The sequence below is a fragment of the Primulina tabacum genome, chromosome 1, assembly GCF_025594145.1.
Source record: "Primulina tabacum isolate GXHZ01 chromosome 1, ASM2559414v2, whole genome shotgun sequence".
Taxonomy (NCBI): Eukaryota; Viridiplantae; Streptophyta; class Magnoliopsida; order Lamiales; family Gesneriaceae; genus Primulina; species Primulina tabacum.
The window spans coordinates 5,859,680-5,886,726 of record NC_134550.1 but is presented as its reverse complement, the minus strand read 5'-3'; the positions used below and the strand labels follow the sequence as shown (position 1 = coordinate 5,886,726).

The 27,047-nt window shown below is 30.7% G+C and overlaps 2 protein-coding genes across 2 annotated transcripts; both read left to right on the top strand.

The window, feature by feature from the left end:
• Positions 1 to 590: 590 nt before the first annotated feature.
• On the top strand, positions 591 to 2,613 carry LOC142537374 (uncharacterized). The gene is made up of 3 exons (XM_075642913.1): positions 591 to 760; positions 851 to 1,762; positions 1,850 to 2,613. The coding sequence occupies exons 1-3, from the start codon at positions 591 to 593 to the stop codon at positions 1,950 to 1,952; spliced, it is 1,185 nt and encodes a 394-aa protein (XP_075499028.1). The 3' UTR covers positions 1,953 to 2,613.
• Positions 2,614 to 3,363: 750 nt separating this feature from the next.
• On the top strand, positions 3,364 to 4,828 carry LOC142537363 (chlorophyll a-b binding protein 6, chloroplastic-like). Its single transcript, XM_075642903.1, has 4 exons — positions 3,364 to 3,622; positions 3,722 to 3,824; positions 4,215 to 4,503; positions 4,598 to 4,828. The coding sequence occupies exons 1-4, from the start codon at positions 3,429 to 3,431 to the stop codon at positions 4,738 to 4,740; spliced, it is 729 nt and encodes a 242-aa protein (XP_075499018.1). The 5' UTR covers positions 3,364 to 3,428; the 3' UTR covers positions 4,741 to 4,828.
• The last annotated feature ends 22,219 nt before the right edge of the window (positions 4,829 to 27,047 follow it).

Here is a 27,047-nt window from a genome sequence, read left to right as displayed (position 1 = left end):
CTTAATCAAGGTAATCTACCCTTTACTTTATCAAAAATTTTAGGCTTATTTGTTTGAAAAGATCGAAACTTTAATTGGTCTCATTGTAGATTTAAGGTTTATCGAAAAATTTCACTGTTTCGATTTTAATTGCTGAAGCCCTTTTCGCAAATTATATTTGATGAGTTTCATCCCAATCTTATGCAATTTGCACCGTATGTAGAAGAAAACAAGCTCACAGGAACTATGGGCCCCGAAGTTTTATGGAATATATTAAGATTTATTTTCTACTGTCAGATGATTGTTTGACGGAAACGAAGATTTTATGAATAACTGTACTTTTTCGGATTTGTCAGCGCATTATAAATAATTGTTGTAGTTTAAAGGGATATATTGGCATTAATCAATCAATCTTTGAAAATTCATCGTTTGTAAGGGAATGCAAGTCCTTGTATGATGAATTATTTGCTGTACATGAACATGTTCATTTCCAAGATCCAACAGTTTATTGAGTGAGAAATCTAAAGTTCCTATATACTTATGAATGGTTTTTGATTTTGATGGAAAATGATATTGTTTTAAAATTAAGACAGACAAAAAAAGAGAGGGTCATGGACATGGAACATCCACAACCTGAATTATATGGAGGAGCAGATGCTGTGCTCGGGCTTAAACCAAACTCGTCAATCTCTGTAGCTTATCATTCTCTGTTTGGCCCTCATGATGACTTGATGCTTCTTGAACTTGATGATAAGTTAGTACCTGAAGTCCTCCAGCAAAGGTAAATAGCCTTCAATATTAGTGTGAGTTATTTTGTCCATTTCAAGTAATTTTCTGATCTATTCATTTCTTATTCTTAATTTCTTCTTAGAGTGATCTTAAGAGGACAGCCTGATGAAGATGCAGTTCTTTGTACAGATACTAAGACATATGCCATTAAATTTGTGGGTACATCCAATTCTGTATTTCTCATACCTCCCTGTGATAAATCTGTGCAAGTATGTAATGATAAAGGTGATGGCAATGTGGTTGCATCTGTTATCAAAGTTTCATCAGGAAGTATGGAACTTGTTGAGACTGCACCCAAACTAGATAGACTTAAGGCACTTCTCTCTCAAAATCCTTACAGCTTTGACGAGGCTTCAAAAATGGACATCTTAGATGAGGGAGAGAAAACTAAGATAGGCTTATACAGATGGGATGATCTTGCTGACATGTTACAGGCTAGTGATGTGGAACTAAGGCTTGGGTTAGAATCTGTTTTAGCGGTAGAAATTGATGGCTACTGGCGAACTTTGGATGATAAATATATGAATGGAATCCTGAACATGCTTCTTTATGACACTATACTAAAAGTCTGGTCCATTAATGCACTTAATGAAGATGCAGTTGTGTGTGCGTTAGAAACAGATGGATATCCTCGGAATATTGCATACCATTGCTTGCGAGTCTTCTGTGATAAGGTGCACGAGGATGTTGGTGGGAGTTGTATCTGGAATTTGAATGCAAGGCGCATTTGTGTGCATTTTGCAAGAGAAATCTTAAGAGGAGGAAAGATGAAGCTTGAAGTCTTTATGAATGAATGGATCAGCAAGGTTCCTGATGAAATGAATGCAAGTTTTGACATGTTAGAAGGTGAGGTTCTAACAGAGAAGTTAGGAATGGAGAGTTGGATTTACTCCTTTAGTGTATCTTCTCTTCCCTCTACTCCTGGAGAGCGATTTTCCATTCTATTTCGTGAGAGGCCAAGGTGGGAATGGAAGGTTCTAGAACCATTTGTCAGGTATGTTAGAATTGCCCTTTTTAAATGTAGTACGGCTGCATGTCAGTATAAACCATTTCTTAAAAGCATTGTATCGTTGTTTTATAGGGATCTGAGTGTGCCGGGACTTACCTCGGAAGGTTTACTCCTCAAATATACTCGCAGAACTCAACCTACTGCAGATGCAGAGCCTGTATACAGTGCACGATAGTATTTTGCATGTGTTACTTTGTTTCTGAAATTATCTGTCGCTTGGAAGTACTGTTTTAGTTCCAATCTGATTAAAAGTAACAGCCGTCTTTGCTGGGCTTTGATCCCCATATGGAGCTTGATCTTGCTTTTAAAATGCTAGCCAAAACATGCTGAACACATTCCTTCAATGTCGCCACTACACCAATGGAATGCAACTGAGAGTTTTTAGTTGGTTAAAGTTCAAAATGATGGAGGATAATGTTGGTTTGGTTCGTTATCCATTTGTTTTATTATAGCATTCTTGAATGTACAAGACGAATGATGCAAGGCTATGCCGTTCGCCAAAAAGGTCAAATTAATTCGGAGGAATCAACACAAATTGAAACGAATGAAATTGTAGAGCCTGGAAGTTGCTGAAGAAATTTTCCTAGGAACCATACAATTTTTAGTTGCAGAAGAAGCAGCTGTGTATGCATTATGCCAATCATTTGCTAGTAAGAACATAAGGAGAGGTGTGTTGCATGAGTGATGAAGGCAACTAAATCTTGTGTATTCTTTCATACAACAGCACTGGATTGTGGCACCTGATGTTATTACACTTCAGGTTTTCGTTTGATTTTCGCTCTTTTTTGTTAGAATGGAAACTTTGTTGTGAGAATCGAAACAAAATATGAAAGGTATTTTCTTGGAGTTCGTTTGATTTTTGTGTTAAGCCAAAACTTGTTTGTCTTTCCCATTATAGGTTTCGTGCTTATGTTTGACAACGTAGGGCTAGACAAGACTATTTTTTGAACTAACTTTCACATATCTGAAATATTTGTTATATTGTAGTAGTAAAATCTTGTTGTGTGATGTATATGTCATTCCGAAGAGATCTAATCTTTTGATAAATCGTTTCACGATCAATAGTTTTGTCATTCTATCTTTTATATTATTTATTAATAAATGATTCTTGGATGTCATACGATATTCATAATCACAAATTTTTAATCGGATTTGGATTAGAACCAAACCGATTTCAACAACTAAGATGCCCATTCCACGTTATCCTTTTATATCCTTGAATTTCAGCAAGTTATGATGTTAATCTTGTAGAGAGCGATTCAGTCATCCATTTTGTACTTTTGTTTTAATGTCCATTTTGCAGCCAAACGACTTATTTCCAAGTCAGATATCAATTATTTTACATGAGAATACATATATATTATATATGGCCTTGTATTTTCCACGTAGACAACAAACCCACGACCTTAATCCGATTACTGAATCTCCACCACAGAAACCTGCGACAATATCCCGCTTGGATTCTCCACATCGTCTCATTGGATTCCCAAATTACACGTGGCCCAATCACGTCACAGGTTCCAATATCTTCATCCAATAAAATCCCATATTTGGATTTTGCCCATATCCCTCCTTTCCCATATACTACACCCGTCATTGTGAGCATTCCAAACCATTCTCCCCCCGACCAAAACCAAACTAACATCACACCATGGCAGCCAGCGCCTCCATGAGCTGCGGCGTCGCCGTGCAGGCTCGCCCCTCTCTCCTCTCGGCTTCCAAATCGAAATTCGGATCGTCGGTCAGCTTCGGCGTCAATTTGACCACCTCTAGATTCTCCATGTCCGGCGCAGACTGGATGCCCGGCGAACCCCGCCCTCCGTACCTCGACGGATCCGCCCCCGCGTACTAAGCTTTATCCAATCATCATACAAATTTATGTTTGATCTAGTGTTGAAATGGTCTAGTTGATCCTTTTTTTTTGTTAATGTTTGAAAAATTCAGAGACTTTGGATTCGACCCTCTTGGTCTAGGGGCAGTCCCGGAGAATCTCGAGAGATTCAAGGAATCTGAAGTGTACCACTGCAGATGGGCTATGCTTGCTGTTGTATGTCTTTTTTTATTACAACTAAATTGTTATCATCATAAACAAAAAATTTGAAGTTTAGTATTTATTATTTTATTTATCAAGATTTTGAATTAATAATATATTATATCTTTAACCCATTAGATATTTGAACCTTAGTTTGAGAAAATAAAAAAATAAATAAAAACATTTTAAATATATAAAAAAATCTCATCATGTATGACATCTATATGTCATGTGTATGCAACACATTTTATGTTCTTTTGGGAACTTTTAAATCCAAAATAAATTCCAAATTAATTACAATTAATTTGGATTTGAGGTACTAATATACTAATAAAACACCTTAATTTTTATTAAATATTTTTTTTGCCGATTGATTAATGTGCTTAAATTGGTGATAAAATCCAGCCCGGGATCCTCGTTCCGGAAGCATTGGGCCTGGGTAATTGGGTCGAGGCCCAAAAATGGGCGGCAACCCCTGGTGGGCAAGCCACTTATCTTGGCAACCCGGTTCCATGGGGCACTCTGCCCACAATTTTGGTGATAGAGTTCTTGGCCATTGCCTTTGTGGAGCACCAGAGGAGCATTGAGAAGGACACCGAGAAGAAGAAGTATCCGGGCGGGGCTTTCGACCCGTTGGGCTTCTCGAAAGACCCGAAAACCTTCCATGAATACAAGATCAAGGAGATCAAGAATGGTACTAATCATGTCATGTCTTATTTCCGAATTATACAGACCATATTTATCGACTAAAGTTTTTATGATTTTCTTCTAAAAAATGATTGGTTTAGGGCGTCTCGCGATGTTGGCATTCGTGGGGTTCTGCGTGCAGCAATCGGCCTACCCCGGGACAGGACCATTGGAGAACTTGGCGTATCACTTGGCCGATCCGTGGCACAACAACATCGGAAACGTCATTATTCCTTTTAAATAGATTCATCAATCAGACATGTAAAGACTCTTCTCATATGTAATGAATTGGACATTTTGTGTTTAATATCTATCTACTCGATCTTCTTTTACATGTTTCGTGACATGTATTACTAGCAAATCACATGTGTTACAATTACATAATTAGAAAATGGTCAACGATGCTCTTTTAAGTATTAATTATTCTAATCGATTTCAAGAAATGGAAATAATTGTTTCGTTTTTCACAAAATGGCATTCGTTTCTTTTCTTTTTTGCTGAAATTCAAAACTGAAAGAAAATTATAAACAATTCGGGAATAAATTAGTACGTAATAAATAACTGATTAGTAAAATTTATTTGTTTATATCTATAATATATATATGATTTTGATCAAATTGACTATTATTTCCATTTGAATAATCATGTTTATTTTATTTTATTAGTGTATTTAACCCGATTTCTGTTTTCTGCATTGATTTTCACAGTATTTATTTTCTTATTATATTACTATATATATATAAGTATTTTGCATAGACCTAAAACTTTCACTAAATGCATACATAACTACCATACGTATTGGCCCTTAAACTTCTAATCGTTGTTAACATGTCATTTGCTTAGAATTAATTAATTACGTTGGAAAAACGAGTAATTTTTTTAACAATGAGTCCAAAATGTGTCAACTATGATTATAATACTAAAAAAAATATATAATAAAATCTCGTCTAAACAAATCAAAGTATAAAACATGGTCACACATGACTGAAATTAAATACATACAAACAACTCATATCTCTGGGACTGCCCTGATATTAGATATATATATACACTATCTCTTCCTCCAGAAATATCCTCTCTTATCTCTTGATACGTGTCATTATATTGTCCTCGTACAAAGACAACAACAACCTCGCTTGGAGTGATCAAACGCTCCATATAGAACAACAATAATAAATGCAACACATATCTATACAATGACATATGATATACAATGCAAGCATGTCGTGTAGGTATCAGGTCATGGGGTCTCACAATATACATGTAGATAGTTCATAAATATTAACTAACCTTTACTTAATTTTGATAATAAAAATTTCTCTTTCGTTACGTTCGTGGGCGAATGTCGTTCGCAAACTTTATATATGAGAAGTTAAAAGAGCATGAAAGCCTCTGTACAAAACCAATAGGCTTTCAAAATCAGAAGCACACATGATATTTCACCTTCAAGAGATGTATACTAATTTTAAAGAAAAACATTTCTTCTTATGAACAAGAAATCATAAACAAATAAAAAAACACAGACAATAATTAAATCATTATGATTTGGCCCTAAAGAAACATGGAAGTAATTAAATCTCCATGTACGAAAATAAAATAAAATAAATTTTCATAAAATAGTAGCCAAAGATGAGTTTATATATATATATATATATATATATATATATATATATATTGAGAATCGAATCGAATCGAATGGAATAGAATACTTTAATTGTAATCTGAGCACAAATGCAAAAAAGAAATGTGATTCCCATTATACACTTTATTTTCTTCTTTCCCACCTTTTAAGATAAAAGCAGAACTGCAGCGGGGAATTTCTCCACTCAGCTAGGTCTTTGGTGCTTCATGTACTTTTATATCAAAACCTAGTTTAAACTTTGGGTTGCATCAATACATGTATATATTTGTACATACATACATGCATAGCACTACAATATCGTTGAACTATAATATATAACTATATTTTATGTTGATATAATATAATATAGGCGTCTTATTATATATTGAGTTGTGACAGTTTTACTCATGTTTTATGATCTTCGAGTCCATTATTGTCATGTAACCATGTTAATTTCAACGATCAATTTAAAAGACTAATATCATACTTAATTTTTTTTCATAAGTATGTGGTTAAACAAGCGCGTATGTCATGAGTAATTTTTTTTTAACCACACATGTAAAAATTTAAAAATGATGTTTTTCACTCAAGTACAATATTATGATGGGAATGACTTTAATTCATCGTCAAAACATAGTTACATGATCATAATCGATCAACGAAAGATACAAGACAAAAAATGACGTATCTCTGAGGACTAAAATTGAAATTTTGCCATTTGTGCATGTGTGAGTAGGATTGTCAAATTGGGTCAGGCCCGTCGGGTCGGCCCGCTCCGCCATAAAATTGAGCGGGTTGGGTTCATAAAATAGCAGCCCGTTTGGAGGTGGGCCAAACGGGTTGAGCCCGTTTGGGTTGCGGGCCAAATGGGTTGAGCCCGTTTGGGTTGCGGGCTGGCCCGCCAAATTAGGGTAGAATTTTATATTTTTAAGTTTTATATAAAAATTCCTATTTCTTCCTTATTTTTTCTCATGTGCCTAACTTCAATCACTCTGGTAAAATCTATATGCTTCTATTTTTTTTTGAAGATGTTATACTCTTCAGTCCCCTCCCTTTTTTAATGTTTAACTCGAACTAATCCAGAATTATCAAAATAATATAGTAAATAAAGTAATTATATGTATTATTGAAAACATAATATTACATGAGTTATTTTTTAGTACATGTGTACGATGAAATCTTGTGTGAATTAGAATAAACACTTTATTTTTTTTATGTATTATGTTGATTGTTGTATGCTTTCAATGTCTTATTTCAATGTTTTTAAGTTTTTTATGAAAATATTTAACTGAAATATATTTTTCTTCTATGTTTATTTTAATACTGTTTAGTATTTTTTTTAAAAAAATAATAAGCGGGTTGGCCCGCCTAGCCCGCGGCCCAAGGTGGGTTGGGCTGGGTTAGCCATTTAGAGGCCCGCCAAAATGGCGGGCTGGCCCGCCCCGCCCCGCCTAATGGCGGGTTGCGGTGGGTTGCGGGCTGGCCCGCCCCGTCAGCCCGTTTTGACATGTATATGTGTGAGAGTAGAAAAATTATATTTTTAGTTATATTACTATAATATTTTTTATTTTTGAATATATTTTCAGTTAATTCACAATCTTAATCCACTAATTTCTTTTTAAAATTTGAATCATTTTTCAAAGAAGTGTTGACTTGATATAAAATTGAAAATTACATGATAAAAAATATATGTTTTCTATATTATTTCACTAAAGGCATATTTCTAATGTTCGGTAAAACGAAACTAATATATAGTTTTCACAATTATTGACATCATTGAAATTTTATTTTCCTGTGAATTATTTAATTACTTCAACTACTATTTAAAAATAAATTATTTTCTAAGTTTATAAATATATGAAAAAAATGAGAAATTAACATTTCTAAAATTTTCATTCTCTTTTTAGCGTTGGCAAATTTTGGTCATTTTCTATGTTTATTATTTGAATACACAAAGATAAATATTATTTATTAATTTAAATGGAGATAGGATTTAAACTTGGTTTTTACATATTAAACCTAAATTTATTTAAATGTATATTGTTTTACTATAAACTTCGGACAACTAAGTTTTAGCTAATCTGTAGATCCGTGTAATCTATGTCTTATTAGTTATTATTACGGATAAGAAATATAGAGTAACTTTTTTTAATAAATTTTTAAAAAATAAATTTTTACATAAAAGCCCAAAATTTAAATAAATTTTTTTAATAAATTTTTAAAAAATAACTTTTAAATTTCATAATTTTTTTTTAAAAAATCTCTATAACTTTTACATAAAAATTACTTCAACACCAAAAAAAATCATACAAAAAAATGTATTTTGTATATTACGAAACGCGATGTATTTGCCTATCTTAATTAAGAGAGCCCAAAATTCCAATTGGTCCAAGGAAATCTCCCCAACATTCCCTTTTTGACCTACATTGACCCTATAAATGTGATCCCTATCCCTAATAACCCACCGTATTCCAAGAAAACACTTTACAGATAGCTAGCTCTAAACCTACCTAATATATTCCAAGGAGTGCTAGACCTACATTAATTCTTATACAATTCTTTACACACACATTTATATATTTTAATTTAATAATAAATTCATTTTTGTTAACTCAAGAGAAGAATTTGTTATGTTTCGATCTCAAACTCGAAATCTCGTCTCTTAATATTTATGAACTATAACTTATGGTCATGATCCAAAATACTTTGAATTGACCAGAAGGTTTAGATTTGTGAATGACCAAAGGTGAGGTGGTCCAATATATATTCTCATATTTGCAATGAACAAGATTCCCTAAAGGCCAGCAAAAAGCAGCCCTCATCATAGCTAGCAATCATCCTGTTTCCTCCACACTCTTCTGCTGCTTAATTTCCCCAGGGGAAAAAGCTCACATGCTCCCAATCACCAGTATCGTGCACACACAGACACCAACGTTGGTGTGGGCGTGTTCTTTATCAATTATATGATGAACCCCACACTACACTGTGTGCAGATGAACCCCCTATATTGGGCTATGATCCCCACCAAACACTCTACGCCCCCATGTTTCTGCTTCAGTTTCATGCATATATATGTGCGTGTATACATTGTGAAAGTACATATACGCCCTTCTGTGGCATTCTTGGCTAATCTGGATATGGTGTATTACATTAATAAAGAATTAAATGGGGAAGAAAAATATAGTGAAAGAGGCCCCAGCCATCTTGAAATATGCTTTCATTTACTAAGATATTAAATGATACTTAATTTTTAGTTTACGTGTTCGTGGTGTGTTTGGTTCTTGAATCTATATGCATAATAATTGTCTGCTGAAAACCCTCCAAGAATTCCCGAAGTTTCAATAAAAGTTGTATTAAAAATTAAAAACAACCAAGTTATAATACTCAAAAAACCCAAAAAAAATGCACATTTAAAATATAAAATAAAAAATAAATAAAGATGGATGAAGTTGATGGGAGGCAAATATTTATAGGTGGTAACTTTCATGTTGTCTGTTTATAGAGAGTTGTGTATGCCTTATCGGAATATGAACAGAAATCGCATCATTGTAAAATGTTTTCGTTCCACGTGATCAAGTTGTGTCATCTGACACCATACTTTCACCAAAATCATCCTCCTTAATTCTCTTCACCATACCCATATTTGAATCTCAGAAATTCCTCAGAAATCATTCATTTTTCCAGCTTACAATATTATGTATACGCAGGCACCTACCTAACATCAAGAATTGGATAAAAAGATACAAGGATTCAAGAAAATCAGCATACAGAAAATACCCATTTGACAGAATTGCATCAGTATCCCGTAATGGTGAAAAAAGCAATGGAATATAGATTAATTTACCTTGTATTCAGGAAGGCTCGAAAGAAGCTTTAAGCTCTGCTAATATAATTCCTTTTCAAGAAAATTTTATATATAATATCATACTAAGTGGGAATATGCTTGGCTCCTCATACGCCATCCACGAAGGGCCAGCGGCTCTCCGTTGGGCTCTGCGAATGGCATACAGGGAGCCAGGCATATATACATATACACGTATATGTATGTAGCTGTTCATTTACATGCAACACAAAACGGGGAGATCTGCAACCCTAGAACTCGTTGCACATTTGATTCTGCAGAACAAGAGGATGATGGAACAGAGGGGAGATGGGAAATAGATAGAGCGAATAGGGTTATATTATTTCACATATTGATAACTTATGCAAATCTTGGTGTCGAAAGATGAGTAGATTTCGAGGATCAAAATGGGTCCAGAATTAAACAAAGATTTCGCAAAAACAAAATCAACCCCACTAAACCCTTTAATCTTTAGAAAAGAAAAAACAAAAGAAGAAGAAGAAGATTTTCCATAAAGCAAGAGATAAATATAGAAAACCACACACAACAAAGAGAGAGAGAGTTGGAGGCCATTTGAAGAGGCGAAAAACAAGCATGGCCTGGTAAAAACCAGTGGCTGGCTCAAACACAAGAAAAAGGGGGCTCCTATTTTCTTGTGGGGTTTTGGTGTGAATGAAAGGAGAGATTTGTGGGGTTATTGGGAATTCAATCGCAAATTTTGCCACTAAATATAGACACACGTAGTGCAAGGACCTGGGAAGTGGGGGGGGGGGGGGGGGGGGGGAATAGGGTTATGTTTTAGTGTCCACTCAAATTTCCTAAGCTCGGGTTTGAAATCTCCTTTTTCTGAGTCGTAAAGCGAAGGTTGCTTTCCCTCTTCTGAACCTGCTTTGTCTTCGAGTGTTTGGACTACATGGATTCCTCATCCCCTTCACACACTAATTAATATTTCTCACTTATTTTTTCAAATTATATAAATATTATATTATAATTTTAAAAAGTGAAAGAGAAAAAAAGATTTTTTTAAAAGAATTATGCATTATTAATCCCTTTTTCTTATCTTTTTATTTTCTTTTTTTTAAACCATGATACCACTTGTACTCATTGCTTCGGAAATTTAATGGAAAATGTTTTAATGAGGTAATGCATTACGAAGGTAATATTTAATTTTTTTAATAGACTTTTCAAATTTCTTTTTCATATAATCATTTGATAACTTATTGAAATTAATTTGTTTCATTTATTGAATATAAATAAATATGATGAAATGTGGGTGACTAATTAATTAGTCAAGATTTTTGGAAATAAATTTTATAAAAATGGCGAAAATACATGAAATCATTGTGATTTATATAATTTAATTTCATAAGAGGCTATCAAAAGTATAAATCACGAGAATATTCTTAAACATGTGAACTTCGGATATATTAGCATAATTTCTCTATTTTTTAGCGTTTGGGTTTCTAAATTTGCAATCTTTCTCGTTTAATTTTACGGAAATTATAATTTCGATCTTCTATATTATCAAATTTATTTTTTTCTTCTATCTTTAATATTCTTTTTTTCCCCAATTAATTCAATCATTTTTCCACGTGCCGCCGATAGTTGGCAATGGTCCGGGGCGGAGGCAGGTTTGCCATCCCAATCCCCGAATTCCATCCTCACCCCATACTCGCCCCAATCCCCGCTTTTTCGGGTTCGGGGAATCCCCAAACCCGAAATTTCGGGGATCAACTTCTCATCCCCGCCCCCATCCCCGTTTCAAAAATATTAATATGGCAAGACCATGACGAATTCGGATATTTTCTCAAACAAAAACTTATTATTATTAGAGATAATATTAATATTAATATCAATATTAATAATAATAAGATTAATAATATTTTAAAAAATAATAATATTATTATATTATTAATATTAATAATACTATTATTTATTATTGATTTTATTTTCGGGTCGGATTCGGGGATTTTGGGGATGAGGATAGTAATCCCATACCCGCCCCGAATTACATCAGGGATTTAAAAGAATCCCCGAACCCGAACTCAAACCCGTAAATATCGGGGATCCCCATCCCCGTTTTGGGTTTTCTCCGCGAGGCCCCAAACCCGTGGGGAAAGTTGACATCCCCAGCCGATACACGCCTATTGTTTCAATAATCATTTATGCGGACATGGCGCGTTCTCCTTCAGGGCACCCACAATGGTGTATATTTGGGTAGCCATGTCATCAAAATATTTTGGCTATCCAAATATTCACCATTGTGGATGCTGTATATTTGTGCTATTCAAATACCCGGTTACAAATTTGTAACCGGGTATTACAATTTTTTTTTTAATTTAATCAAGCCAGCGTGAAACTCACGCTGGCTTGAGACACGCGCGTGTGTAAGAAACCTGCAGCGTGAATCACGCTGCATGTTTTTCCTTTACTTTTTTTTTTGTTTTTTAATAGTTTTTAATTATATTTAATTATGATATAAATAATTAAATATATATATGATATGAATTGTGCACAACTTTCACTATTTTCCAAACCTTTGAATATTTTGAACGTTGGGTTTTGAACATTACCCAACGTTCAAATTTTATTATATAAATACATAAATTTGTAAGAAATTAAAATCCATAGTTTTAACATCTTATAAAAATATTTCTCTCACAAAAAAAAATTACATACAAAAATTTTTTGGAATGGATAATAATTCCAATAATTTTTTTAGTGATTTTTTGAACTCTCCAAATGTCGATGAAAGTTCAAGGAGAGAAAATTCTCGAGTTCGTCCCAGTGTCCAACATCCTCCATTTCCATTTCTTACTCAACACCTACAGAATTTGCAACATTTTCCATATCCACCACCATATTTTTTGAACCCTCCTCTAGCTCCGTGGCATTCATGTCCCCCAGAATATTGGCAGAGTAGCCAGTATTTGGTGCAAGCTCCATCCCATGGAATTAATCCTCTTCAACCACCGGGGCTTCAATCAACTGAATCGAGAATGGCTAGTTTTGATGCAATGACAGTGATAAAGGGCTAGAAGCACCTTATGAATTCCGAAATTCACAATTTCCTCCTTTCTCGTTCCAAATAGGACTTGAAAATATTACTATCAATCAGGCAAGCGAGACAGGTCAAGATTCAGATGGAGATCGTGGCAAGCGAACAACGTGGACAGTAGCAGATTGTTGAGGACGAAGATCATGCAATATCAATGTGGGATTTTGAAGAACGGGATAATTTCATAGCCAATCAGGGTTCAACCATAGAATTTGGCGAATACCTTCGATGAAATACAGAGTTATGTGATAGTCATATGCATCATCAGCTTCGTCACGATTTGGTTAAACACATTTGGGAGACATGTCGTCGTGATGAGTGAACGAATGGTGTATTTGACTATATGTGTGGTTTGTAATTTCTGTTTTCATGTCTTATTTTTTAGTATCTTCGTGAATTACTAATTTTCAATTATTATTATTATAGATGTTGTTTTATGGCTTGTAATTTTTTATTATTAATGTTATAAATATTGTTTTGTGTTAAATTAGTTTTATATATTCGTTATAAACTTTTTAATTTTAATAATTTTTATTTTTTTACAAATTTGTCATTTAAAAATAAGCATTATAAACTTCTTAATTTTATATTTGAATAAAAATATAATACCAAATAGTAGATGAAATTAATTAAAGTGATGGAATGATTTTATTTAAATGAAATAAAATATTAATTAAAGTAACAGTGAGACCCATAAATATTTGGTTGGTGTGATATTTGATTGTGAAATATGAGATATTTGAGTAATGAAATATTTGATTGATGATATGGAGTACGGGACTCACAAATATTTGATGAAAATACCCTTGTTATTGTGGATGGCTTAATAAAAGTCGAGGCTGTACGTACAAATCGATGATTTCGAAAATCATTGATACGCAGAGTCCATTAATAAAAGTAAATTGTATCATTATCATTATTTTTTTTTCGTTCAAAAAAAAAAGGAACAAATAATAAATAAATAATTAAATTGATATTATTAATGAAAATAAAAGCAGGCTCTATCAAAGATTAAATACCATAATTTCCTCTTCATTAAATTGGCTATATTGTATATATCTTTATTAAAAAAACTAATTAATTTATGAAAATACTATTTATTTATACATCATTAATTGCTTTTTCTCTACCTTATTATAAAATGGCTACGATTAATATTTAGTTCTGTTTGAACAGAGTCACGTAACATGAATTCCATTCGATTTTATAAACGAACTTAATATATAACGTCTTGTATTCGACGACTGTTCTCAGTGTACTAAGTCAAGTTTTTCCAGCGCGCGTATGTCCTCACTCACATGCACCATGTGAAACTTCCCAGGAAGTTACCAATTCCAAAATTGTCGTAAGTCAAGCACGTTTAACCTTGGAGTTCTTATGCGATGAGCTACCGAAAAAAATAAATCTTCTTGATATGAGTAATAAATATCAAATTTTTTAAATTCTCCTCAACTGCACAGTTCCATACCTGAATAGTTTTTTGGAATTTCTCTCATTCCGGTGTAAGAACGATTCATTCATGTTCCATTCGCTTAAAGTATGTCATGAGCCGCTCATTGTCCGTACAACCTCGTGACACAGGCGATCACCCCCACCCTTTTCAGCCATGTGCCTCACATAATGTTTATTCGAAAGAACGATGTGTTTCAACTACAAATGTAATCTAAACAAAGATAATTTCATAAGGTTTACATGATATTAAATCATAAAATGAATCAAAATTTCGAATCGTGTGTGAAGAAACAAGATTATTATATATGAACGGAAAACGGAAGACGCGGGAAGATTTCCAAGAAAAGGCAAGACCAATATCATGGTGATTGAAATTGTGTGGCAAGAAAGTTTAAAATTTGAGTGTAAATTTGGTGGTAAGAAATGGATTGGAGGAGGCCAGGGGTCAGATTGCCTCATATGTGCATGGCAAGCGATGAAGACTTTAGCTTGTAACACGTCTAACCTTATTTGTTGTTCCTTTGAATTGTCTATTTCTTTTGAGAATCTTTCTTCTGTCCTCACCAATTAGATAAGATATTTTCTCTCGTAAAATTGACACGTGAGATAGTCTCGTAGGAGTTTTTGTATAATAATAATAATGAGGTTTTCGAGTTTTTTTTGTATGATTTTCTCATGAAAATAAAGTAAGATAAAGATCGAACAGGGAAAATAAAATTTGATATGTGTAAGGACCAAAGTTTGTTGCTCAAGGGTTTTATTATTTAACAATATGATACAGGTATATATAATTATGATATCTTATTAGTTTTAAATATTAAAAATTAATATGGTATATTTTTTTTATGAATGAGAGTTTGCAATTGTTACATTTCGGTGTGTATTGAATAAACCTCTAATATATTTTATCTTACAAAAAAAGCTAGTAATTAAATCAAACTCATATATATACAGTGCGCGCTGGATAAAGCTTCGGGCTAACGCAATAACTTATGAACCAAGTTAGTCGGATAAAGTACACTGAGAAAGCAATCATAAGCGGATCCAGGATTTTAGATTTGGGAGCGCATATTAAGTGATGTATGCGACGGTGTTGAAACTACAAATTTCATATGGGGTTGCTAATTTCGCTCTTTTGATTTGTGGTATATAAGTTATTTTCTTTAAATTTTATGTTTAAGTGTGAGAAATATAAAAATGAAAAAAATTGAGAACTAAATGACACAAACATCGAGTTTAAGTGAAAAAGCAGACCACAGAGGAATTTTTTTTTAAATTTCGAGAGCCACGAAGATCTTCCACTACTAATGAAATCAAATTTTAATAAAAATTCTAAGTTGTTTTTTTTTTTCGTCATTTTAAACTTTATTTTTAAATTTTAATTTAAAATCGATAAGAATTTTTTTACTACTTTTTTAGATTTTTTTCAATACAAATTAAAATAAATTTTAAAAAGTTAGGTTTTGATTTCACAAGAAATATCTTCACTTAACGCCAATACATAAAAAAGACAAATATATTCAACTCAATAATAGAGATTGAAATTAGTTCAATTAAAAAATATCGACCACAAGTCCAAGACAAATTTTTTATTTTTTTTAAAAAAAAATACTTGAATTAAGGGCTACATGAACCGAATCAAGGGCCACTTGGTATAGGTAAAGAATGTAAGTATCCAATGAGCTGCACAACCATTTATTTTCTTAGACAATTTATTATTATTACATCTAAATACATACTAAATAAAAAAATTCATATATAATATTATTTTTTCATAGAGACGGAGGTCTGCATGCTCAAAAAATATAATAGAGAAACTAAAATACTCAAATCCGTTACAAAGGGTATTAGCTCTAAAAAAATTTCACAAGAGTGCTGACATAATTTATATATTAACAGAAGAACTGAAATACTTAAATATGTTACAAAGAAATATCAAGGAATCTTTGATTTAGAAGTTGTACTTTTATGCTGTCGTGTGCGTTGGTACTTATGTTCTCTAATCGAATGGATATGGATTACTAACCACTATCAACATATGTATTAAATAATATATGTTTAAACTAACATAAATGTAATTTAATTTTATAAATAAATATGACTCACATATTGCATTAATAAACAAAGTGAATTGAATATCAAGCCCGGTTGAACATTTTTCCGTAGATAATAATACCGTAAGATCGAACGTTCGCTGTTTTTGCAAAAAATTATAATCGATAACAATAAATTAAATATTTTTAATCATACTAAATTCCAAAAGTTACGTTACGATTGATGTCTTAACACACACAGACATATATATATATATATATATATATATATATATATATGTATATGTATTGTATATATGAATCGGTTTGACCAATCTCATCAATGTAAATCATTGAAATATCTCACAAGAAACTTACTCATATGTATAACGATGAATGACTTAAAAACCGGTGGTCCGTTAAATAGTACTAAACAACAAAAATGACTTTTATAATTATTCAGAACATGAAACAGAAAAAATAACATAGCATATACAGCCATATTTATCTTAGCAGTTATCGAATATAGTACATATGGTATAAATTAATTTCATATGGGAACCTAAATGCGAATTTGGTGATATTTCCTTAAACTGAACGAAATCTAAACATTCTTTGATATATCGTAGCTGCCGGTAGTTGAAATTTCAAAAAAGCTAGTGTAATTGAAGTCATTGCTTGATGTTTATTTGACATGATTTACAATAATTCAATTGGATATTAAATATGGTTCAAAAGTAAAAATCAATAATTTAAAGAAGCGATGGGAAAAAACTATATATTTTGTTAAAGGAGAATAAACTTGTTGAAAATGAGGGCTGGTTTCAAATGTGACAAATATAAATTTTGGACGTGAAAAAAAAAACTATAATTTTCGTCGTGTATTTTTCATATTTGTGATTTTGATATCGTGTGTTATCAAATTACAGTTTTAGTCAACTATCTTTGAATTTTCTTGTAATTTCAATCATTTTTCCATTCGGCACCAATGTTAATATGACATAACACCGATATGATGCTGACGTATGCATTTGCGCATTTATAGTTCTGTGGAAAAATTCCTAAAATTAAAAGATATGACTAAAACAAAAATTTATCAATATAAATGATCAAATTCACCAAAAAAAGACAAATATAGGAAACCTACGTTTAACTAATAGTTAGATTTTAATTTTCTCTATCAACACATTTTTGGACGAGTTTATCTACCGACTGTTGTATTAGTCTAATGATTTAATCAGTGTATGCAGTTTTCAATGTCACTAAAAAAATAGAAAGAGGAAAATAAATTTATTATTAATTTTATTATTATTATTAAGTGCCTACCATTAGACCGACAAATTGGTCCGATAGTATTGGTCAGGTAATATAATAACCGTTCATCCTTGGTCAGTTTTGATAATCACAACATTGTATTATTTTATAATATAAATAAATTAATGAAATTCTGAAAACAACTATTTTAAAAAAATTTATAAGAACATGCAACAATATGCACTAAAATGTATATTATCAGCTGGACACAAACTAAGCTAATTTCATGCTGCGTGGGTGGTAGCATAGCATGTTCCTTCCATCCATCATATTTATCGACCAATACTAAAATAACAAGTATATTGTAAGACGATTTCACGAATCTTTACTATGATATTTCGTCTCACATCTTAAAAATTAAAGATTTAAAATCAGTTTATAATGAATTACAAAGAACTTGTAGAGCAACTTGGGTTAATCATTTTCGTAAAGAGATAACGAATATGAAATAGTTGCTATACGGGTCCATTGTCCAGTCATACATGTGCAGGCACGAGCTCGGGACGTGACATTTTACGAGCCAATCCTACCCATATGTACAATAATAAGTAATATTTTTGACATAAAAATATATATTTAGTAAGTGACTCAAATGAGAGATATGTCTCACAAAATTAACTCATGAGACTATTTCACAATTTTTTTATAAAACGAGAAATAAAATAAAAGATTTTTCTCCACAAAACAACGAAAACAACATAATAATCATTTCATTTGTGTGTTATATATATAATATGAAATAAAAATAATAAAATTTACATATATGGGGTAAAATAATTCTGTTATATTGGTAAGCGTAATAGCATGGGAAGCACTCATTACAAGTCAAAGAAGTTGGTGTGACAAAGAAAGGAGACAACCATCTGATCGCAGTCCAATATTTCAACTCAGTCAAACATATATAGGAAATTTGCCTAATCATTATTATTAACTACTAGTATATCATTATATAAATTTAAATAATATTTTTTTATATAATAAAGTTAATTATTTTAATATATAATAAATGAGGGCATGCATTCCAATGCTACCTAGAAAAAATAGGTCGGGTCAAAGCAAAAGCTTGAGGTGAAATGACATCATATTTGGAAAAAAGTAGAATCATCGTTTCAGAATAAAAATAAAGTGTATAAATCATGGATCTAATTCAAATCGAAATATGTCAAAGGTGTTGTGTAATTTTAAAAAATTATTATATAATGTCATGAGAAGTTATATTTCTTTGTAAATTGACTACGGCTTTATCTTATGATCGGTTTCAAAACTTATATTATATGTTTAATTTATCGTAATATTGTAAGTTAGTGTAATTAATGATAGAGATTGTCGGTAATAAACATAATTGTTCTCAATTACGAGAGTGTTTAAATGCGATAAACTGATTTATTGTTTAAAATATTTGTGTTACATTATTAGAATAAATATCGATTCGAATGTACTGAAAAACTATCTTTTTAATTAAATATTAATGTTTTCAGTTAGTTACTAGTGGATCTCTCACGCCTGATGTATAACATTACTTTTTAGTTTAAAATATAAACTTACGAGCCGAAAGCCTTGAAATTAGCTGTGGAATAAAGGTAAGCAGTTTAAACTTTTATCACAAGAAAACATGTTTACATCATAATTGTTAAAATTAGAACTTGAACCTAACTCAATCCCAAAAGCTAGCTCAAGGGGGGAGGATTGCCCAAGACCATATATACAACTCTCAGGTATTTTATCCAACCGATGTGAGACAACTAACACACCCCCTCACGCCCAGGAATCAACATCTGGAGCGTGAAGTTTACAAATGACCTAATTATGGGCAGAACGAGTGACCCAACTATGGGCAATCCAACATATAACGGTGAAACCTGAGCTCTGATATAATGTTAAGATTGGAACTTGGACCTAACTCAACATCAAAAGCTAACTCAAGCGGGAGGATTGTCCAAGATCATATATACAACTCCTATTGATTTTATCCAACTGATGTAGGACAACTAACAATAATCGAATTAAAGTCCTTATTAAAACTAATTAGATGAGAATATATTTGTTCCTATAAATTACATGTTTTTTTTTTTTGAGATTTTCTATATTGTAATGTTAACGTGACACTGGAAAATAATGACACGTCATTAAAAAAATGACGTATGTAACTTCATTCAAATATGAATATCGTTAACCCAGTGAACCAAAAACTTGACCTTCCATCTTAACATCTTATGAATAGCATATTATCATAAAATTTTAAACTTTTTCTTGATGATGAATTTCCAAGATCATGAAATATTCGATGAATTGACGTTGACTTCAAAAATTCAGTTTTTTTTTTTTAACATTAAATTTTTCTTTTGCTTCTATTTTAGCTCTTTTTAACCGTTGGTCTCATGTTGATCTTGATTCTTTAAAAGTGATTTCGGTATTTTTGAATTAAGTGAATTTTTTCCAGAAACACTTACCCACCAATATTATTTTCGTATAATCCAAAATTACTCTTTACGTTCATTTACAGTTCAAAATACAAGGTCAAATCAGTACCTCGGTGACATATGACTAAAATCCACGGAAAACATAGTTACATTACTAAGTCCGAACTTAATTGTACTCAAGGTTAGATGAAGAAAATAGAAAATATGACAATTACATTACGAGTTTGATCATTTTCCTGTTAAACATTATAGTCTAGCTAGGTTAATTTATTATCAAGTGAATATCTTATGAACATTTCGAGATTAAACCAAAAATAACAGCGAAACTATGTAATAATCTTTCTAAATATTGTTTATAAAATTTGTGAAGTTTCAATTCGTAAAATACACTTGCATTCTAGTCCGACCCATGGAATCATTGATTTTGTTCTAGATTGTCTGGCTTAAAAAAATCCGTGAAATTTGCACATTTTTTTAATTTATGTTTTTTTTTTTTTTTGTGATTTTGGTTATATGTGTAGTTCAATTTCATTTTTTGGCTTTCAATTTTAGTCGTTTTTGCGACGTAATGCTTATATAACACATAGATATTGTGTCACATCATCATTCTTGGAGAGAATGAAAAAGTAAAATAGTTAAAAATTACAAGACTAAAAATAAAACAAATAAAATGTCAAAATCGCAAAAAAACAAATACGCGTGACCAAATTTATAATTATCCCAGAAAAAAAAAAACAATGAAGGAAAAAAAAGGAAAGAAAAGAAAAAACAAGTACAACCAACCCTAACTATTTTGCACTCAACTAATTCCTAGTGGCAGGCCCTCTTTGTCTCCCCTATTGTTTCTTTACAAAAAAAAAAAAATCAGACATGTCAAGTAGGGTTGAGAATCTCCATGGATTGAGCCAGAATGCCTTTGTTTACACACACACACATGTGTGTGTGTGTCTATATATATATATATATATATATATATATATATATATTCACACTACATGACATACAAAAAACTAAGACAAAGAAAAGACACCCTTCAAACAATATGTGCTCCACAAATAAAGTCGAGAAACACTTCGTATGTCCTCCAGTGGCGCAGTGTGTAATGGTCTAAAAAAAACTATTTTAATCACATGGAACCATCTCTTACAAATCAAACTATTTTAGGGTTTTTACATGTGACAAGTGAATTTTTATTTCAGTCAAATTATATATTGGTTCAAAGTAGCGGAAAAATTATTATTTTTTTGCGTCCAATCTCCATCGACGAATAAATATATATGGTTTACATGTACGTTAAAAAAAAAGGTATACGAGTTAGCAATTTTTATTCCTAAGTATCATAAAAAAATGGTAGAATTTGAATTTCTAGGATAAATTTGTTTGCCTTGTTGTTTTTGTCCGATCTTTTATGTAACCGTGTGATTCCCAAAATATTCATTAATTTTTTAATATCTAATACTATATTAGAAGGTATGAAACTCCTGCATTAACTAATACTAGTATTTCACCCGTGTGATGCACGGATAATATTATTAAAAATTAGTGAAAATGAATAAATATTTAAATTGAAAAAATAATATAATTATAAAAAATAAAAATAAAACTATTTTTCGGTAATTTTAAAAAACTTTATTAAATACTACGCATGTCGATTAATTTTTTTGGCTAATAATCACTATCATATCTCAAAATTTTAGATTGTGTTAGCCTAAGGCAATGACATGATGCTTATCGTGTTTATTATATTGATGTCGACCACTAACCTTAATACATATTTAATTCTTTAATTTTTGAGAAGCTATATATTATTATTTTTTAACATGTGATAAAAAAATATTTTTAAATCATATTCAATAAAATTAATGAGAAATACTTTTTAAAAAATTCAGTAATTTTGTCTAAAGCTACATTCAAAAAGAATTTTGTGACATGACACGTGTTTGACACATTTGAATGATAACAATAATTGTTTCATCAATATCTTTATCCAAATGAGTTGTTATTTTATTTACAAAATCTTTTCATAATATACACAACAGTCTATTATTCCGAAAGAAAAATGAAACACATGATCATAAGTAAATTATGTATAAATCAGAAAAGTTATTTAATTAACATTTATTATGTTTATTCCAAAACAATGTCAATAAATTTTATAAGGTGTCTTCTAATAAGATGCTTACTTTCTTTAGAATTGGTTTAATCATTTTCATTACGGAAAATTTTATAATATCATGTATCCGTGAACTTTGTAATATAGAAGAAAATTATCACATTAGTAATACGTAATAATTAAAATTTTGTACAAATAGATGAATAGTATTTTTTACTTCTCGATTATGAAAGACATATTTTAAAGTGTCTTGTTGTTCTCGTTGTTTTCATATGTAGGTAGTTCATAACAACGAACAAATCTAAATTTAAACAAACATTACATTTTGAAATGATTCAACTCATATATGGTGCTGAAAAGAGGAGTCATTTCAAAATTCTATTTCGGAATAGATAAATTTAGTAAGATAAATAGAATAAAATTGGTTTCTAATATAATATGCAATATTGCATTATTTATAATTTTAAATTCAAATAAGACATTCCAAGGGACGATAATTATATATTTGATGCTTTTGACATAATATATCATACATTAACTATTTCAAATTATGGAAATCTCGAATTGCATGCATTGAGTGTCAAAAATTTCTGATTATAAGGGTAATATACATGTTTATTGGGATTAATTTAATGTCCATTTGAGACTCTTTTGAATCTATCTTTTTAATTTTTTTGTGCTCTCTTATTTAAATTTTTAAGAAGACAATTCAAGATATACAATATACATATGGTTTTGGAAAAAAATTACAACGCATTAATTCTTTCAAATTAAGGTAATTTTGAAATAATATGTATTCGAGATAAAAAAATTTATGATCATTAAATGGTAAATTAATGTTCATTGGAAAACCTTGTTGTAATGATAACTTCTAACGCTCAACCAATTTTATTTTTAGAAAAATTAAATAAACTAATTAAATATTGTATTTTTTTAGTAAGTAATTTGAACAGAAATTACTTAAAATAGAACAATTTATTTTTGAATGATTTACCTAATGAGTGTTACTGAACATTGCAATCATTTGTTTTTAAATTTATTTATACTGTTTTTAATTAAACTGGTTGATATCATCAATGCAAAAAGTTTAATATAATTTATGTTTTCAATAGAATTTAGTTTTAATTTGAGTAGAAAAATAAAAAAACATATGATACATAAATTACATTTGAATTAATATAAAAATTAATTAAATTCAAAATTGAATTAAATGAATTGATATAATCAATGCAAACAATAATTGAACTGATCATATATATATATATATATATATATATATATATATATATATAAAAGCAGAGTTTTTGCCAAAAATAGTAATTTTCCGCCAAAATGTCATTTCTAAAAAAGGAAAAATTTATTATGAATATTGTTATATGTGTACTGCAATAAATGATCAGTTCAATTATTGTTTGCATTTATATATATATATATATATTATTAGCATTGAAAAGCACCATTAATCTTATTTTCCTAAATATCATTGTAATATCTATATTTTAGTTAATGTATATAAAAAAACTCGATCATAAACTTCGCTGCGAAAAAATTACTCCAATTTCATTACACTTTATAAATGTATAAATTACATTCTGTCTTAAAATATAATGTACTTGTATGCGTAGTAAATGTCAAGATTAATTAGTACTATAGTCTATATAATTATTGCAAAAATATTAGGGTTTTCACTTCTATTTACAACCATTTTCACACAAAATCTTATATAATATCTTCTTGATAATTCCTTCATTTATTTAGATTTAAAATTGAAATTTAAATCTTTTTTTAATACTACAATCTAGCAAAGGCTGCAAACTCAGGAAGGAAAATATAATGGTGAGCGAAAGAGGAGAATGGGAATGGGAATGGGAATGGGGAGGATTTATTAATAATAATGGCAACATATTTTTATTTTATTTAATAATAATAATAATAAATATTAATAATGATTATTTAAGAAAATAATTTTATCGTGTAGAGTGTTGGAAGGAAGAAGAGTGGGAATCCTGGTGTCAGGTGCAGATATGCTAATGCTACTTCAATTTCCCACTCTCCCATACATACATATGTGAGCTACTCTCTGAATCTTGTATCCCTACTGCTCCCTCACCACCCTACCTACCCCCTACCCCTACCCCACCCCCACCCCCCTCCAAGCAGAAACACACACAGATATAATATGGATTACAAGATAATAAGTCAAGTCTTGATTTTGATATTTTAGATATTGAGTACAGAAAATATGGTTAATCTGAGGGATTTTTGCTTTCACCGCCCATTTATTTGTTGTATTTGGCACTTAGAAGCCTTATCAACCATGTTTGATGCATAAAATGTCAATAACAATCAGATATATTTTAGTTTGGGCATGAAATATGCATATTCTGATTGAAAGTTGAAGTTTAATAAATTATCGAAATATTCTTCGCTTTTTTGCGGCATTCGATTTCAGGTAAAAAATTCTCTAATATTTTGTGATATTATTTATAACTTTGATTAACATCACACTTGTTATATTTTTAAATATGGTTCCCGCTTGTTCAGGAACTTTGTTCTTTAATTAGATCATAATTTTGGTGATTTTCGATAGGCTAAAATGAAGTTAGTTTATGAATTTAGCCAAGGGAAAAATTGCAGTTTATGAAGAATAAGTGAATTAGGTGATTTAAAATTTGTTACAATATAATTGAATACATTTAATAGAAAAAATAATATTAATCAATGGTACATCTTATTTTTAAAAATTAGATAATGGTAATTAAATAATAAAAACGATCATTGTGTGATTGGTGCAAGAAAAGTACAATTTTTTTCTTTAAAAAAAAAGAAGAAGAAAGAAAAGTACAAATTTGCAAATGAAATCCAAAGTGCTACCAAACATAAATTACTTGCATGCTTTGTTTCTTGAAATTAATTACATACACATATATATGTACGCCTCAACTGCTCACACACACACACACACACACACACACACACAAGCATGCATGATAATGATGACAAACAATAGCAGCTGTGTCATGTGAGCTTCCACGCTCTCTTTCTCTGACTTTCATTCTTTTCAATAAAAAAATTTCACCAATAAAAAAAAATTTAATATATTATGACCAAAATTTGATACGTTATACACTCATCGTACACATTTATATAAACATCGATGAGGTAACATTCACCTATTACATGTGATAAAATATAAAAAAAATTATACATTTAATAGGTGATCAGTGTCATCTAATAGGTGCTCAGATAAGTGAGCATTGTAGGTGTGGAACATATCTAAGATAATGTCTGCAAATACTAAAAACTGAATTTGATTCACAAAATAATATCTAAGATAGTGTTTGCACACACTTGAAAAAAAAATGATTATTGTTTTTTCTGTACACATCGACTTCGAAGTGGGATAGAGATAATGAGGGGCGTGCTCTGCCACTGAGCTAATAGCCGGGTTATTCACATTTCATTTGAGGTTTCCCTATTCATATCAGGAATAAAACTATACATATGACATTCCTCACATGGCTACAATATGTAAGTTTCTATTTAATGAACAAGGAATATTCATCAATTTGCCACCTTGTGATCGATGAAGTCAAACTACAGTAATAAATTGGGTCGTACGGATTAATGGTGCATGTTTGCAAATTGAAATTCAACTACCAGATACCATAACAAATTTAGCACCGTAAAAAAATTATATTTTATGATAATCAAATATCGCAGTGACCATATTGCACGTATATTATAATAATATAATTTTTTTTAACTATAGGTAGTCATTTAATATAATGCGATTAAAATATTTAATATAAGTTTCACCCCTTAAAAAACATTTAATTGCACTTGGGGTCCTGCTCAGCAAAATGATTATTGTCTAGCTGAGTTTATTAATTGGCTCTGTTGGGCTGGGCTGCAATGGATTTTATTAGTGTAAAATGAGCAAAATTCATTTGGGCCGGTATTCACTTTTGTAGATTAATCTCAAGTTTTTGGCAAGAGGCCCATTTTCCTTGAGGGATTATAGTTGATGAACCAACTTTATAATCTACAGATATTTTACAAAGCAAAAACTTGTATGAGACGGTCTCACAATCATATTTTGTGATACAAATATCTTATTTGGATCATCCATGAAAAAATATTACTTTTTATGCTAAGAGTATTAATTTTTATTGTGAATATCGGTAGGGTTGACTCATCTCACAGATAAAGATTCATGAGACCGTCTCATACAAGTAATACTATTAGCATAAAAAGTAATACTTTTTCATGAATGACCCAAATAAAATATCCATCTAACAAAATACGACCCGTGAGCCGTCCCACATAAGTTTTTGCCAAAGGGCAATGGTCACATTTATTTTTTGTTGGTAAAATACCATAGTAATTACAACCCGTAATTATTAAGTAACTATTGACATCCTATCTTGACTAAATTATTAAATTCTCTCCGAAAATGAAATTATATAATTACAGAATTGCATTTTGTACAAAATGTAAAGTTAATTTTAATGTTGGACAAATAGAGTGGATTTCAAGGTTCTTTAAACCCAAAGAAGTCATAATCATCAACTATTATAAGTTAAAACGAAATTAAATGGGTTTTTTTAAATGAGTGCTCAATTATGGAAGTAGGGACCAATAATGAATCATCAGGACGATGTCGTTTTCTTAAATTAGAATATAATTTTAAATATTG

Excerpts from the sequence above, each read along its gene's own strand:
- LOC142537374 (XM_075642913.1), top strand. The coding sequence starts at position 591 with ATGGACATGGAACATCCACAACCTGAATTATATGGAGGAGCAGATGCT. Across the intron at positions 761-850 it reads CCTGAAGTCCTCCAGCAAAG|AGTGATCTTAAGAGGACAGC; the intron begins GTAAATAGCCTT and ends ATTTCTTCTTAG. Across the intron at positions 1,763-1,849 it reads GTTCTAGAACCATTTGTCAG|GGATCTGAGTGTGCCGGGAC; the intron begins GTATGTTAGAAT and ends GTTGTTTTATAG.
- LOC142537363 (XM_075642903.1), top strand. The coding sequence starts at position 3,429 with ATGGCAGCCAGCGCCTCCATGAGCTGCGGCGTCGCCGTGCAGGCTCGC. Across the intron at positions 3,623-3,721 it reads CTCGACGGATCCGCCCCCGC|AGACTTTGGATTCGACCCTC; the intron begins GTACTAAGCTTT and ends TGAAAAATTCAG. Across the intron at positions 4,504-4,597 it reads GATCAAGGAGATCAAGAATG|GGCGTCTCGCGATGTTGGCA; the intron begins GTACTAATCATG and ends TGATTGGTTTAG.